This window comes from Carex rostrata, chromosome 30 (genome assembly GCF_964058835.1).
Source record: "Carex rostrata chromosome 30, lpCarRost1.2, whole genome shotgun sequence".
In the NCBI taxonomy this organism is placed as follows: domain Eukaryota; kingdom Viridiplantae; phylum Streptophyta; class Magnoliopsida; order Poales; family Cyperaceae; genus Carex; species Carex rostrata.
In genome coordinates this window covers 928,085-942,791 of record NC_135947.1, presented here as the reverse complement: position 1 = coordinate 942,791, position 14,707 = coordinate 928,085, and the positions used below count along the sequence as shown (strand labels likewise).

Genomic DNA, 14,707 nt, shown 5'->3' with positions numbered 1-14,707 from the left:
ATTAATAAAAAATATTTGCTCTGTATAAAGGCCTTTCCCAGTACAGGGGCCAAATCATGAATAGTCAGAAAACAAGCATATGATTTTGATATATTTCATAAATTATTAGAAAATTATTTCAGCAGTGATGTGTGTTACATAGCAAAATTTTGGCAGGTTTCTACGCCAAATTGGATGATTTGAACTGCTCTAATTTCTGAATCAATTGCGGCAACTTTTAATAATTTAATCAATACAAGAAAATTTCAAGTAGGCTACAAGTAGGGTTGAAAACGGATCAGATAGTGGTAAAAATGTATACGAATACGAATACGGATTGGATATCAGATTATATATATAAATATTTTTATAATATTTATAGAGTAGAACTAGGGTGTTCTTAAGCTCACCAAAGTTTTGGTGAGCTTAACTCTAAAACTCATCAAATCGATTTCAAATAACTAATCCGAACCGTTGAAACCCGCTTACCTTACGTGTGATGCATCTACATTTGAAATTTTTAAATATTCAAATTAATTTATTATAAAGCCAAGCGGTCAAAATTAGAAGGTTAATAAATTAATTTTAGTGCATTCATTTTTTGAACTTTTTTGACCGCTTGACTTTATACTTAATTAATTCGAATGTTTAAAAATTTCACATGTAGATGCATCACACGTAAGGTAAGCGGGTTTCAACGGTTCGGATTAGTTATTTGAAATCGATTTGATGAGTTTTAGAGTTAAGCTCACCAAAACTTTGGTGAGCTTAAGAACACCCTAGTTCTACTCTATATTTATATATCTACTATTTGAATACGGATAATTAAAATTCAAAATTATATCCATACTATTATTTGCACGAATATTCAAATATCGGATATCCGTATCTAATTTTTGAATACGGATCTGGATTCAGTCTTATTATTCAATTCAACTGTTAACTACTACAAATTGTTTTTAATTTCTGTATTTCTTATTATCACTTGTTGTACTCAAGTTGCAAAATGTTAACAAATGGATTATGTCAAAATGAAATTATTAATGTACCAACCTTAACTGTTTAATATTTTTTAATTAACAAGAAACTTTATCAAGAATTATCGCCCTTTCTTGGGTCCCTCTATTATGTATCTTATACATCTTATTATAACAAATATATTGGTTTTGTTACCAACTATCAAATAGCAAATTCAAGAATAAATTCCATCATTTGAGTGTGTTCAAGTGACACTCTCAACATGTTAATGTGCATATTTCTGCTTGTTAATAAATAATTTACAACTCTTTTAAAAAAAAAAAAAAACTAGAGTTAAAATGTACTATTAGTCTGTGCCTCAATCATACTTCATATCAACTTGATCTCCATATATTAATATGTACTTAGAGACCAAATTTTTTATTTTTTTTGAAACTTTTTACTACTATTTTAGATGGGTACAAAATTACTGTTTTTGAACCATCCAAAAATGCTGATTTTATACTAATCTAACCAATTAGTAACAAATTTTTAAAAATTATAAAATTTGATCTCCAAACACATTTATTATGGAGATCATATTAAACAGTTCGAATCTGACTATGTAGACTTTAAAAAAATAAAAATAAAGATGTAGAACATAGTTGAAGCACAAAACCAACAAAGCATTTTAATTATAATATCACAAGGATGCAAAGAGGAAAATTAATTAAAGAGGCAATGAGCAGTGGGACATGCCAACTGCCAATTCAGTACCTCTGTGCTTGTTGAACAAGAAATAAAAGGAGGCAAATGCAATTAGAACAATTCAGTACCTCTGTGCTTGTTGAACAAGAAATAAAAGGAGGTAAATGCAATTAGTACTTCTTCTTTTTTCCAACGAAAGAAGATGATACTAGTAAACGGAACCGAGGAAGACAAATGCAATTAAAACTTTAATAAGAAAAAAAGAAAGAGAGAAGATGAAAGTGACTACCTTAAAATTTATCGGTGAGCTCAATAATATCGATCAGAGAAAATGATTGACAAATCAGATATAGTTTAGAGTGCGTTGACACTGTAGACAAAGACATTCTACCAAGTAACTCAAATTTTGTGTTTTGATCTGGACCGTCCAATCTGCTCTAACACGAATATTAAAGGGCTTATGCATTCCACCATGGACCGGATCGAAACTAAAAAATTGAGTTACGTTAGTGGTTACGGACTCCAGTTTTTTTGTTTTTTTTTGTTTTTTTTTTTTTTGGAGAAAGACTCCAGTTGAAATATGCAGTTGTGGTGTGCGCTACACGCCGAACGGTACGAGTAGCTAAACAAAAATTCAATATGGCATTAATTTAGCTAGCTACAGTTGGTCTGATTATGGAACTTCTGGAAAGACGACTTTTCGGTGGAAACAAATCTGCTTAAATTCTCGGAGATCTTAAAGACTTTGAAAATTTCAATTTAACCATCTACATATTTTAAAATGAGAACGGTTCAAATGCCTTCATTTTTTGTGTTTTCATCATATTTCTATTTTTTAAAACTTTAATAATTCAAAATTTAAAACTTAAAAGTTAAAATAAAACCATTGGATATGATCTACATCATTCTATTTATGCACGTGCAAAAAATTATGGCATTTCAATTTTATTTTGATTGCCATCAAGAGGTTGTAAAAAATGCACTAATGTGGATGATTTCTATACGTTGATTTTTGAACTTATTGATTCACATAAAAACAAAATTAAAATGTGATAATTTTTTATGAGCACATAGAGAAAATAATATAGATCACATCTAACAGTTTTATTTTGACTTTTAAGTTTTAAATTTTGAGTTATTAAAGTTTTAAAAAATGGAGGCATGGTAGAGACACAAAAAATGGAGGCATTTGAACTCTCCTCTTTTAAAATTCATACATAAAAAATTATCTGCTTTGAAATTTGTGTATAAAAAAACTTAGACAATTGAATTGAGAATTCCAAAATCTCTAAAAATTTCAGCATATTTGATTCCCTGTTTTAAAACGTTTATATGCTGATTTTGCTTACCAAATTAGAATAATCAACTTGTGCTATCTAACGATAGTTTGTTGGTGTACCACGTTAAAGAAAAATTCAGAACAGACCCGATGGGCCGATTTTTTTATTTATATCCAAAAATTAAATCAAATTACAAATCATAACCGAAGCACCGTTGAATTTCGAAAACTACCCAATCCGGTTATCCAATAACCGGATTTGGGATAAATGTCCGGTTATCCAATAACCGAACTCAAGAAATATAACCGGTTATTCACTAACCGAAAAGTTATGTTTTTGTTTTTTTTTTTTTAAAAAAAACCAGTTAATCACCAACCGGAAAGTAAGTTTTTTTTTTTTTTTTTTTTTTTTTTTTTAAAACAGAAATTTCGAATTTTTTTTATATTAAAATATTAGAAATGTTGAATATATTTCTTTAAAAATAGATGAAATACAATATAATTTGATTTATTAGAAAGACTGCAACAAATAACCCGGATCAATATTTTTCAGGCCGGATTTTTCGCGGCTGTAAGAAAAATTAATATATTTCTTTATGTGCTATTGGAAAAAAATAAAAATTCTCAGATTCTGAGTTATTGATCCCGGTTCAAAAGTCACTTCTAGGTAATCTAAAAAATATTGTGATCCATCTAGTACATTTAATTAATAAAAAGTTGTTTCTATTTAAAAAAAATAAAAACTTTAATTTATTTAATAAATGTTTTTAAAAAAGAATCCTCAAAATAGAAACAACTTTTTATTAATTAAATTTACTAGATGGATCACAATATTTTCTAGATTACCTAGAAGTGACTTTTGAACCGGGATCAATAACTCAGAATCTGAGCATTTTTATTTTTTTCCAATAGCACATAAAGAAATATATTAATTTTTCTTACAGCCGTGAAAAATCCGGCCTGAAAAATATTGATCCGGATTATTTGTTGCAGTCTTTCTAATAAATCAAATTATATTGTATTTCATTTATTTTTAAAGAAATATATTCAACATTTCTAATATTTTAATAAAAAAAAAATTCGAAATTTCTGTTTTAAAAAAAAAAAAAAAAAAAAAAAAACTTACTTTCCGGTTAGTGATTAACCGGTTTTTTTTAAAAAAAAAAAAAAAAAACAAAAACATAACTTTCCGTTTAGTGAATAACCGGTTATATTTCTTGAGTTCGGTTATTGGATAACCGGACATTTATCCCAAATCCAGTTATTGGATAACCGGATTGGGTAGTTTTCAAAATTCAACGGTGCTTCGGTTATTATTTGTAATTTGATTTAATTTTTGGATATAAATAAAAAAATCGGTCCGATGGGTATCAGATCTATTTTAGATAAAATGGACTCTAAAATCGTCTCATCCATTTTAAGATTAATCAAAGCCATAGAAAAATAGAGCAAAAGAGGACCAAGCACCTTTCATAAAATAATTCTCTTTTATTTCAAAAATTAATATTATTTTTCTGTTATAAAATAAAATAATTTTGCGCATGCATATATAAATATTAATTCTTGGTATATGTCCTTATCTACAGTTGTCAGCGCACTCTAAAACTATATCAATAATTTTTAAATCAATTTTTCTGATATATTGATTTGAGCTCACCTATAAATTTTAAGGTGGTCACTTTCATCTTATCTTTGTTTTTTTCTTATCAATTAAGTCAGAATAATAGTTCTAATTGCATTTCCCTTCCTAGGTTCTGATCTCTCTACTTATCTACTATGGTCGATCTCCTCATTTTTTTTAAACAAAATAATAGTTCTAATTACATTAATAATTTCATTTTGACATAATCCTTTTGTTAAAACTTAAAAGGTTATTGATTTCATTTTGACATAATACTTATCTACTATTACGCCGCCTTGTAGCCCACCTGAAATTTTCTTGTAATGATTAAATTATTAAAAGGTTATTGACTCAGAAATTAGAACAGTTTCAATCATCCATCTTGGCGTCGAAACCTGTCAAAAATTTCCTTTGTAACGAACGTCACTGCTGAAATAATTTTCTGTATTGCTTACTGTTTATTACTTAGCGGTTACCTTTTGATTTTTTTAGAAAATGGGACTTCCTATGACCTTTTTCAACTTTTTTTTTTTTTTTTGTAAATAACTTTTTTTTATATATATCTATCAATCTGTTGACGCACTTTCCCGCCAACCATAAAAAATAATAATAATAATTTTCTGATAATTTATGAAATATATCAAAATCATACGCGAGTTTCTCTATCCATGACATGGTAACCTGTACTGGGAAAGACATTTATTGAGAATTTATTAATAGAAAATATTATATGAGTATTCATGACTTGGCCACGTGTGTTGGGAAAGGCCTTTATTTGGAGCATTTTTTATCAATAAAAATATTATAAAATAAGAGAGAAAAAAAATTGTGTATGTGGTATATGTCCTGGTTGGATGCAATTTGAATTATTAACTCTATAAATGTTAAAATTTGATAGGTACTTGGGAAAACGGATCATTACTATTATCAGAAAAATAGTTTGATTAGGTGTAACTTGGATAATATGCAACTTAAAGTTTTTCGTAATGAAACGGGCTTAAATGCGTCATATTTATTTATTTTTTAAAAGAGAAAGAAAAGGAAAGATCAGAGGTGGAACTAGAAAATTTAAATAGGGAAGCTAATATATAAAATGTAATATATGAAAAGAAAGAAAGAGTGGTTTGTGGGAATTGAATTCATGACTAAACAAATATTTGTTATTTTATGAAAGGTGCTAAACTATATAAAAATTCAAAAAACTCGAAAATTTTACTAAAATTTAATATACATAATTAAAATTTTAAAGTTATAGAGTAATTTAGCACCCTCTAATCTATACATAAATCCGCTACTGAGAAAGATTATTTTGATATTTTGCTACACAGAAAAATATGTGGAAAGTTATCAATCTAAACGTTTTGAATCGGTAAAATTTTCACCGATTTAAACTTTTTTAATTATTTTTTTTTTGCTTGCCACTATTTTTTTCTCCATCATATTCGTACTTGCATTAAATAAAGAATTCTTTCTCATCCGACGCAATGATATCCTTTTAACTGTTTAGCTGACCTGTACCGTATTCGATAAGGCACGTATCACAATATCGTTTAGGTTTTTTGTATTTATTAGTTATGAGTATGGATATAAGTTATTTTACAATGCTACTCGCAAATATTTAAATATTTATCTGTAAGCATTAAAATTCTAAATTTGTATAGTTTTAACTTCTAACTACTTTTGTTTTCAAGCCAAAAACAGAAAAATTTCTTTCATCCACATTTTTTAAATTTTTTCTCTGATCATTCTCATTCATTTTTCCGACGATCCATGATGAATTTTGCGAATCTAAAAATTCAAACATTTTTTACTCGATTTTCTCTTTCAAATGAGATCCATAAAGAATAACTTTCGAGTTATATTTGTGTCGTAATTTTTTTATCACTTTAAATCTCAATGACTTTCGGGTTTTTTATTTTGCTTCAAAATAATTTAAACTTATGTTTATAAGCCTTCAAATATTTCGTATAACCCTCATGTACAAGCATATAAATCTCATTAATAACACTTTAAATCTCTAGAATAAAGCGTATAAATCTCATGTACAAAGAATTTAAACCTCAACATTAACACTTCAAAGCATATAACCTCAACAATAACACTGCATGTACAAAGCTCATGTACAAATCATATAAACCTCATGTATAAAGCCTTGAAAATTTTAATGGTTGTAGACTGAGATTTAAAAACTTGAAAATTTAAAGTACTCATGAGTTTTACTTTAAAAAAAAAACAAATGACTTCAAAATTACTAAAAAATATTTCTTTATGGATCATATTTTTTGTTCAAAAGCATGGTAGAAGCTACCAGCATTTTATTGATCATATCCAGCATTTTATTGATCATATTTGAAAGATAAAATCGAATAGAAAACGTTCTTATTTTTAGATTCATAAAATTCATCATGGGTCGTCAAAAAAATGAATTAAAATGATTAGAGAAAAAATAAAAAAGAGTAGGTGAAAAGATTCTTTTTGTTGGCTTGAAGACAAAATTGACTAAGAGTTAAAATTATCTAGAAATGATTTCAGATAGAGGTTTAAATGTTTGCGAGTAACATTTCAAAATGTTATAAACATAGCTTTAAATGTTTAGATATTAGAACTGGAAATTAAAGTTAGACAACATTGGAAGGTTTTTTCTGTTAAACTACTTGGGGCACGCTCGGGTATGATAGCTCGAGGGACCAGAACATTTCTAAAAAAACACTCATTATCGTATTGAGTAAGGATATAAGTAAGGTATTTCATACTCATTGCTCTATAGGATAATTAATAAATATAAATTAATATATAATAAATTTCTTTTCTATACATAAATATATAATTTTATCATTATAATTAAATTAATTTATATATAAGTATATTACATTTTAATTAGTAATATAATTAAATTAATTTATTAAACATTTTATATAGTCTTTTAGTTAGTAATTTATGACAAAAGTGATTTATACAATATTCTATCATTTCGTTTAGTTAATAATTTATTATATATTTTAAAATAATGTGATTAAAAATATAAATGAGATAAATAAGTTACATCTTTTATATGTAGTGATATTAAATACATTAAATATATTTGTCATATTTTTTAATTAAATTATATACATTATTAATTTATTCACTAATTATTGTTATTTGTTTTATTATCTATTATCGTAATAAATAAGAATAAAGTACAAATAAGCTAAGATTTAATAGATAAGGATAAAATTAATTTTAAGCGGCATGCTATGAAAATGCCTTCGTATACCGTACCAATTGACATGCCTTCCTGGCGGCGCAGGCGGCTCAATAAATTTTCAGAATTTTCTGTGACACCAAATAATGTGTACCAGAACGTTGAAAGAACAAACATTAATTGTATTTCGTGATTACACCACAGAAAAACAGATTAACTTCTATGAATGACATCATGCTTGTTGCGATTGCGATTGCGGAAACCAACCGGTGGTACAAAGACTAATTTATATCCAGTGAAATCTTGCCGAAAATTTTATTAATATTTAAAAAATATAAAATTTCAGAAATTATCTAGATTTTCATGTTTTTTCAAAATCTAGCAAAATCACAAAATTTTGCAGTAATGTAGTCTAAAACTGCAAAAAAAATTTACCGCTTTGGAATTCCAAACCGCAGATTTTCTTTTGCAGTTAAAAAAAATGCTATATTTTTTTGCGGTTTTAAAATTTTTTTTATAATTTTTAGTTAGATAGTAATATTTATAATTTATTTGTTTTTTGTATTGAAATATTAGAAATATTTTATATATTTCTTTGAAAATACATGGAATACTATATAATTTGATTTATTAGAAATACTGCTACAAATAATTTGGATCAACATTTCTCATGCCGAATTTTTTGCGACCGTAAGAAAAAAGAAAATATTTTTTTATGTTATTGGAAAAAAAAACTGGAATTCTGAATTATTGATCCATTTCAAAAATCACTTCTAATTAAATACATAAAATATTATCATCCTTGTAGTAAATTTTATTTCTAAAAAGTTGTATCTATTTTTTTTTTAAAAGCAAGAAAAAAAAGTTATTTAATGATTGCTATTAAAAAAGAATTCTCAAAATAGATACAAATTTTTAGAAATTAAATGTACTAGAAGGATCACAATAATTTTTGTATTATCTAGAAGTGACTTTTAAACCAAGATCAATAACTGAGAATCCAAGTATTTTATTTTTTTTCCAATAACTCATAAAGAAATATATTAATTTTTCTTACAACCGCAAAAGATCATGCATGAAAAATATTGATCCATATTATTTGTAGTTATTTTTCTAATAAACCAAATCATATAGTATTCCCTCTATTTTGAAAGAAATATATAAAATATCTCAATAAAAAAAATTATAAATATTTCTATTTAACTAAAAAAATTGATACCGCAAAAAATTATAGCATTTTTTAAATCGCAAAACATTTTTGCAGTTTGCAATTCCAAAAACGCAAAAAAACAAATGTGATTTGGATAGATTTCGAAGAAACGCGAAAACCTGAATAGTTTCTGAAATTTCATATTTTTTTGGATATTAATAAAAATTTCAGGAAATCTCTTGGGCACAAAAAAAAAATCTTTGGATCGGTGAAAATTTTACCATTTCTCTTATTCTATTATCTTATCTTATAATATTTTCTATTAATAAAAAAAATCCTTTCTATTGAATAAAAGCATAGGGCATCCAGGGGCAGATCCAGAGCAGACCGGGGTTCGCGGGGGGGAGGGGGGGGGGGGGGGGGGGGGGGGGGGGGGGCAACTGTCCTCTTTGGATTTAGAATTTTAGTGGTGATATTACGGTACTGATCGACTTTGTCCGTCCCTGAAATTTTTTTTGCCCCCCTCTGGATATTTGATTTGATTTTTTTTGCCCCTGATTGCATCGAAATCGGTTTGATGTCCGATTGAAGACGCTTAATTGGCATTAATATTTAAGCGAACTTATTCGTATGAAATTGTAAGTGATCTACTCGCATCTTAACACACATTTGGACAACTCCGACCGGACATTGACCCTATTTTAATTCGATAACTCATTGGGTGATTTTGGTTCCAATGATCGTCATTTCCAGGTGCTTAGAAGGTTCTGCAACTTTAAATTATATGATATATTATATAAAAATAATAATAATATTTTCCTGTTATCCGGTCGTAAATGTCCAGTCACAGGAGAAGAACAACGACCGAATTACAGACTATTCAAAATTCAACTATATAACTTAACAAGGTTCCAAACAATATTATCTATGTATTAAAATATTGAAAAGAACAAAGACAGAATTAAATAATATTCAAAATTCAACGACAGAATTACAGAATATTATATTCAACGACTGAATTGCAGAATATTCAATATTATCCTTTTCAGGAGTGATTGCTTCATATATATCTTATAATAATACTGATAATCATCAAAATTAAATTTAAAATTTTGAAATCCAACATCACAAACATGATCATATCGTATCTATAAAAAATGTTGAAATTTAATTGATACATGTTCTCTTATGCATTATTAAGAATAAAACTCTTGTCATTACATATCTTTACCAATTGTGCTGGGCTGAAACTGGGCTAAAATTGTATGTAATTTTTAAGCCCAGTACTCAGTTTTATAACACGACCGAAAAGCTACCTCAACAATTATAGATGCTATTAGTTATTTATTATATACATTTTCTGTAATAATTTTCAAAATGCTGTAATTATATTAAATTTTTGGACAATTTCTTTACTCAGTCAGTCCAGTCAAAATTGATTCTACAAAATTTATATACGCTGAGAAATTTACCAGGGAAAAGTGCAATTTAAGTCCAAGTAGGATTACTATTACAAAAAAAAGTACCGTGGAAAATAAAAAAAATTAGAATCGAACTCAAGCTTGCTGTAAAGACATACATATAATTGTGTAAAATAAAAACAACACAAAATATTGCAATTGACATAGCATTGTACTTTGCACATGCTTCAAGTACTTTCCATTCTTGGTTCAGTTAGATTTAAAAAATTAGAATCGAACTCAGATTATGGTCTATGATTCTGAGTCACTATAATAACTAGAATGGAACTCAAGCTTGCTGTGAAGCTATTGAAGGCAAGTTGGACCAGGAAAAACCACAGTATTATCACAATCTTTGTATGGTAACTTCGAATTCCTGTAAAAGAAAAAAGTTGGTGCAAAATTAACAAAGGTACGGAAGGTTAATATAGTTATATATGAAATCAAAATTTTAGTATATAGACAAATAACATGTACTATGTAGGTGCCTTACTTTTGTCGTTTTTGTTTTGTTTTTGAGAGCTTGACAGAGGCTGTCAATGAGGATAGGCGGTCAATTTACCAGTATCAGGAAAATAAATTATGCCGTACAGAGGCTGTCAATTTACCAGTATCTGCATCTTGATATGCACTGTCCTCCAAACTCTTCAAGCATACGAGCATTTGGAAAATAGATGTACTGCCGTCTCTTGGAATAGGCCGTCGCACATTTCACAATTCATCTGACAGTCAACATGCCTTCTTGCAAGAACGTCCCAGGTCAGTAACTTATCTTTCATAAGGGTGTATCCGAAAATACTCACCAAAGGCAGTACCTTGGCATCCCAAACTTGTTTGAACGAACAAGAGATTTTCCCTCCATCGTTCAGCATCTTGTAAATTGATTTTGAACTATAAAGGCCCGAACTTTCCCATTTCCAGATTAGGACATCTCTCTCATCAGATCATAAAATTGCTAGGCTCGGTGCTACGATGTTCAAAACCGGTTGAGCTTCTCTTAGTGACATTGAGGAAAACTGGTAATTTGAACCGATAATTGGAATTCAATCCCATGAGTCAAACCAAAAGGAAACCAGTATAGCTAATAGAACTGAATTGAGTAGCTGCAGCCGACCCCAGTGAGAAATTAGCTTATTGTGTCAACCTTGCAGCCGAGCATGCAATTTTTCAATTAAGGGCATGAAGGCTTGCCTGTCCGGTCTCTTAACTGTTAGCGGCATTCCCAAATACATTATTGGCAAAGATGCAGACGCACATCCAATGATTGATTCTACCACTTTTATCTGTTGCCTAGTTAGATTATATGGCACAATAGCACTTTTGAAGAAATTGATGCTCAACCCTGACATCTTTGAGAATAGCTTCAGTATCATCTTAAAGAATACTACCATTGCTACCTCCGCATTGAGAATGAAGGCGGTATCATCCGCATACTGCAAGGCCATAATTGGATCTTTTAACTTAGGCGTCCGAGTTTTCAAGCTGTTGTTCAATGCCATTACCATTCTTTGAAATACATCTGCAGCAATTATGAACAGCATGGGGGAGGGTCCCCCCTGTGAAGTCCTTGCCTATGAGTGAAATACTGTGGTAACCATTGATCAGCACTCGAGAAGAGCTAGTTGTTAGGATGTTCTTAATCCAAGACTTCCATCTTGACGGAAACCCCGTCCTTCCAAGACCTTCAGTAAGAACTCAATTGATCAAATCGAATACCATCGAAAATCAATTTGGCAAGAATTGCTTGATGGCCCCCATGTGACAAGTAACGAATGATCTCTAGTTGAAATGACATTTTCCGCAATATATCAGCCTTGGATAAAAGTGGTATACTGGATTGGAACTAGATGCAATAGTTCTCTTGCTTGACTGTTTGCTAGTATCTTTGAAATTATCTTTGGGAATAGGTTGATAATACTGATCAGATGGTAGTCAAAGGTTATAGTCGGGTTCTCCTTTCTGGGGACAAATATCAAATTTGCCTTCTTAGAGCATCTACATTTCTGAAATTATTAGAGTTTTTAATCTGATGTGGCAGTTTTTAATTCAGTTTCAGGGATGTGAAAGAGTTTCTTATTTAGAAACTATGCAAGAAAGTTTATTATATTCCTGCAATTCGAGTTGATGACTATAGAACTAATGTATGAAGGATGTTACCTCTTCCTTAACTTCTGGCAGAATTCTTTCACGAATTCACTTGAACCAACATTGCCAGCCCAATGACAGAAATGGCTTGATGAATTGCACACTTTCTGAGTGACTCCCACTACAATATTAACCGCCACTAAGTTTGAAGGAGTCACATGTGAACTACTACTATAATATAAAAAAAATAGTGTTAAGAATAGTACCCTTAAATAAACTTCGTTGACAATTTCGACATAGTAATCTATTTACTTTGTTGACACTTGACAAGTTCGTCATAGTAATCTATTTACTTTGTTGACAAGTTATAGCAATCTATTTACTTTGTTGACAAGTTCGTTATAGTAATCTATTTTGTATTAATTATCTTGAAATTACTTTGCAGGAGTAATGCCTTTAGATATGAACAGAAATATGCAAATAATTAATCATATACCCAAAGAAGCAAATGAGGTACATTTATACTATTCAAACTCACAATTAAAATACCCCTAAACTACTCCTTCCACCTCTCAGCATTTCATCAAACACCTCCCAGCCATTATGAATTTCAGAAACATTACATTACACAATACAGAAACTGAACAACACCATTCATGACTAAATTATTTCCTAAGAATAAAAGAAAAAAATTTCAGAAATCCTCATCAATCTTGAAAACATGATTGCCACCACCATTTCCATTGAGGTTAGACATTACAGAAGCCTTCTGGTACTCCCCAACTCTCTTCTCGAAGAAATTTGTCTTACCTTGCAACGAAATAAGCTCCATCCAATCAAATGGGTTCCCAGCCCCATAAATCTTGTCACAACCCAATGTCATAACCAGTCGATCCGCCACAAATTCAATGTATTGGGTCATTAAATCAGCATTCATCCCCACCAGACGCACCGGCAATGCATCACACACAAATTCCTTCTCAATTTCCACAGCATCCATCACTATACTCCTGACTCTCTCTTCACTCAGTTTCCTGTTCAACAACCCATACAGCAAACATGCAAAATCACAGTGTAATCCTTCATCCCGAGAAATGAGTTCATTGGAGAAAGTCAGACCCGGCATCAGACCACGTTTCTTGAGCCAGAAAATAGCACAGAATGAACCAGAGAAGAAGATACCCTCAACACACGCAAAAGCCACCAGCCGGTCAGCAAAGGACTCTGATGAATCAATCCAGCGCAGAGCCCATTCTGCCTTGCGGGCCACACATGGCAGCGTCTCAATAGCAGAGAAAAGTCCCGACTTTTCGACATCATCTTTGATGTAGGTCTCCAGAAGGAGAGAGTAGGTTTCGGAGTGGATATTTTCTATGGCAATCTGAAAACCATAGAAGGCGCGAGCCTCAGGGAGTTGCACGTCCGACATGAAGCGAGTGGCAAGGTTCTCCAGCACGATGCCATCAGAGGAGGCGAAGAAGGCGAGCACGTGGGAGATGAAATGGCGCTCATCTGCTGTTAGGGTTACATCCCAGTGCTGCAAATCTTGCGAGAGGTCAATCTCCTCAGCCGTCCAGAAAGAAGCCACCGCCTTCTTGTAAAACTCCCAAATGGAAGGGAATTTGATAGGAAACATGCAAAAGCGGTCCGGATTCAGCGCAAGGAGCGGCTCGTCGAGGTAAGAAGCTGGAATTAGAGATGGAACAGCAGGCATTTTCTTGAAGATTGATGGGTTTCTTATGAAATTTTTAAGGGGAATGGATTGATAGGTAAAAGTTTAATTAGAGATATAGATTGATAAGATACGAGGAGAGGTACAGAGAAGGAAGTGATGGGTGGAGGCGGATTTATAGCGTTGTCAAAAGGGTTCGAAAATTTTGGGGGGAATTTTGAATGCGAAGCTTACGCTGGAAGATGGTGGGAGGGGTAGATAGCAAATTTGGGGGGAACTGAAATTGTAAATTAGAGGAATGGAATTGAAGTTTTGGCGCGGTTCTAGGTTTTTGGGAGCGCAATGGTTTGTGCTAAGGGGAATGAATTCTGCTTCTTTTCTTGAGAAAAGGAGGACCCTCCTATTCTCCATCCGAACCGTTTAAAATTGATCAAACAGTTTCAATTATATTTGATTTATTTGTGCTTTGAGATTCGTGCCATGTTAAAAAGAAATTGAAGCCGTTTGATCAATGTTGAACGGTTCGGATTGGATAGGAGGGCCCTCCTTTTCTCAAGAAAAGGAGCAGATTGGCTTCCGTGCTAAGGTTCTTTCGCTGAAAGGAAACTAATC

At 30.8% G+C, this 14,707-nt stretch overlaps 1 protein-coding gene across 1 annotated transcript; it reads right to left on the bottom strand.

Annotated features, from left to right (window-relative positions):
* Window positions 1-12,898: 12,898 nt before the first annotated feature.
* LOC144547101 (ribonucleoside-diphosphate reductase small chain-like) lies at window positions 12,899-14,419 on the bottom strand. The gene has a single exon (XM_078295708.1). It carries the CDS (start codon window positions 14,135-14,137, stop codon window positions 13,118-13,120), a length of 1,020 nt encoding a protein of 339 aa, XP_078151834.1. The 5' UTR covers window positions 14,138-14,419; the 3' UTR covers window positions 12,899-13,117.
* Between the last annotated feature and the right edge of the window lie 288 nt (window positions 14,420-14,707).

Excerpts from the sequence above, each read along its gene's own strand:
- LOC144547101 (XM_078295708.1), bottom strand. The coding sequence starts at position 14,137 with ATGCCTGCTGTTCCATCTCTAATTCCAGCTTCTTACCTCGACGAGCCG.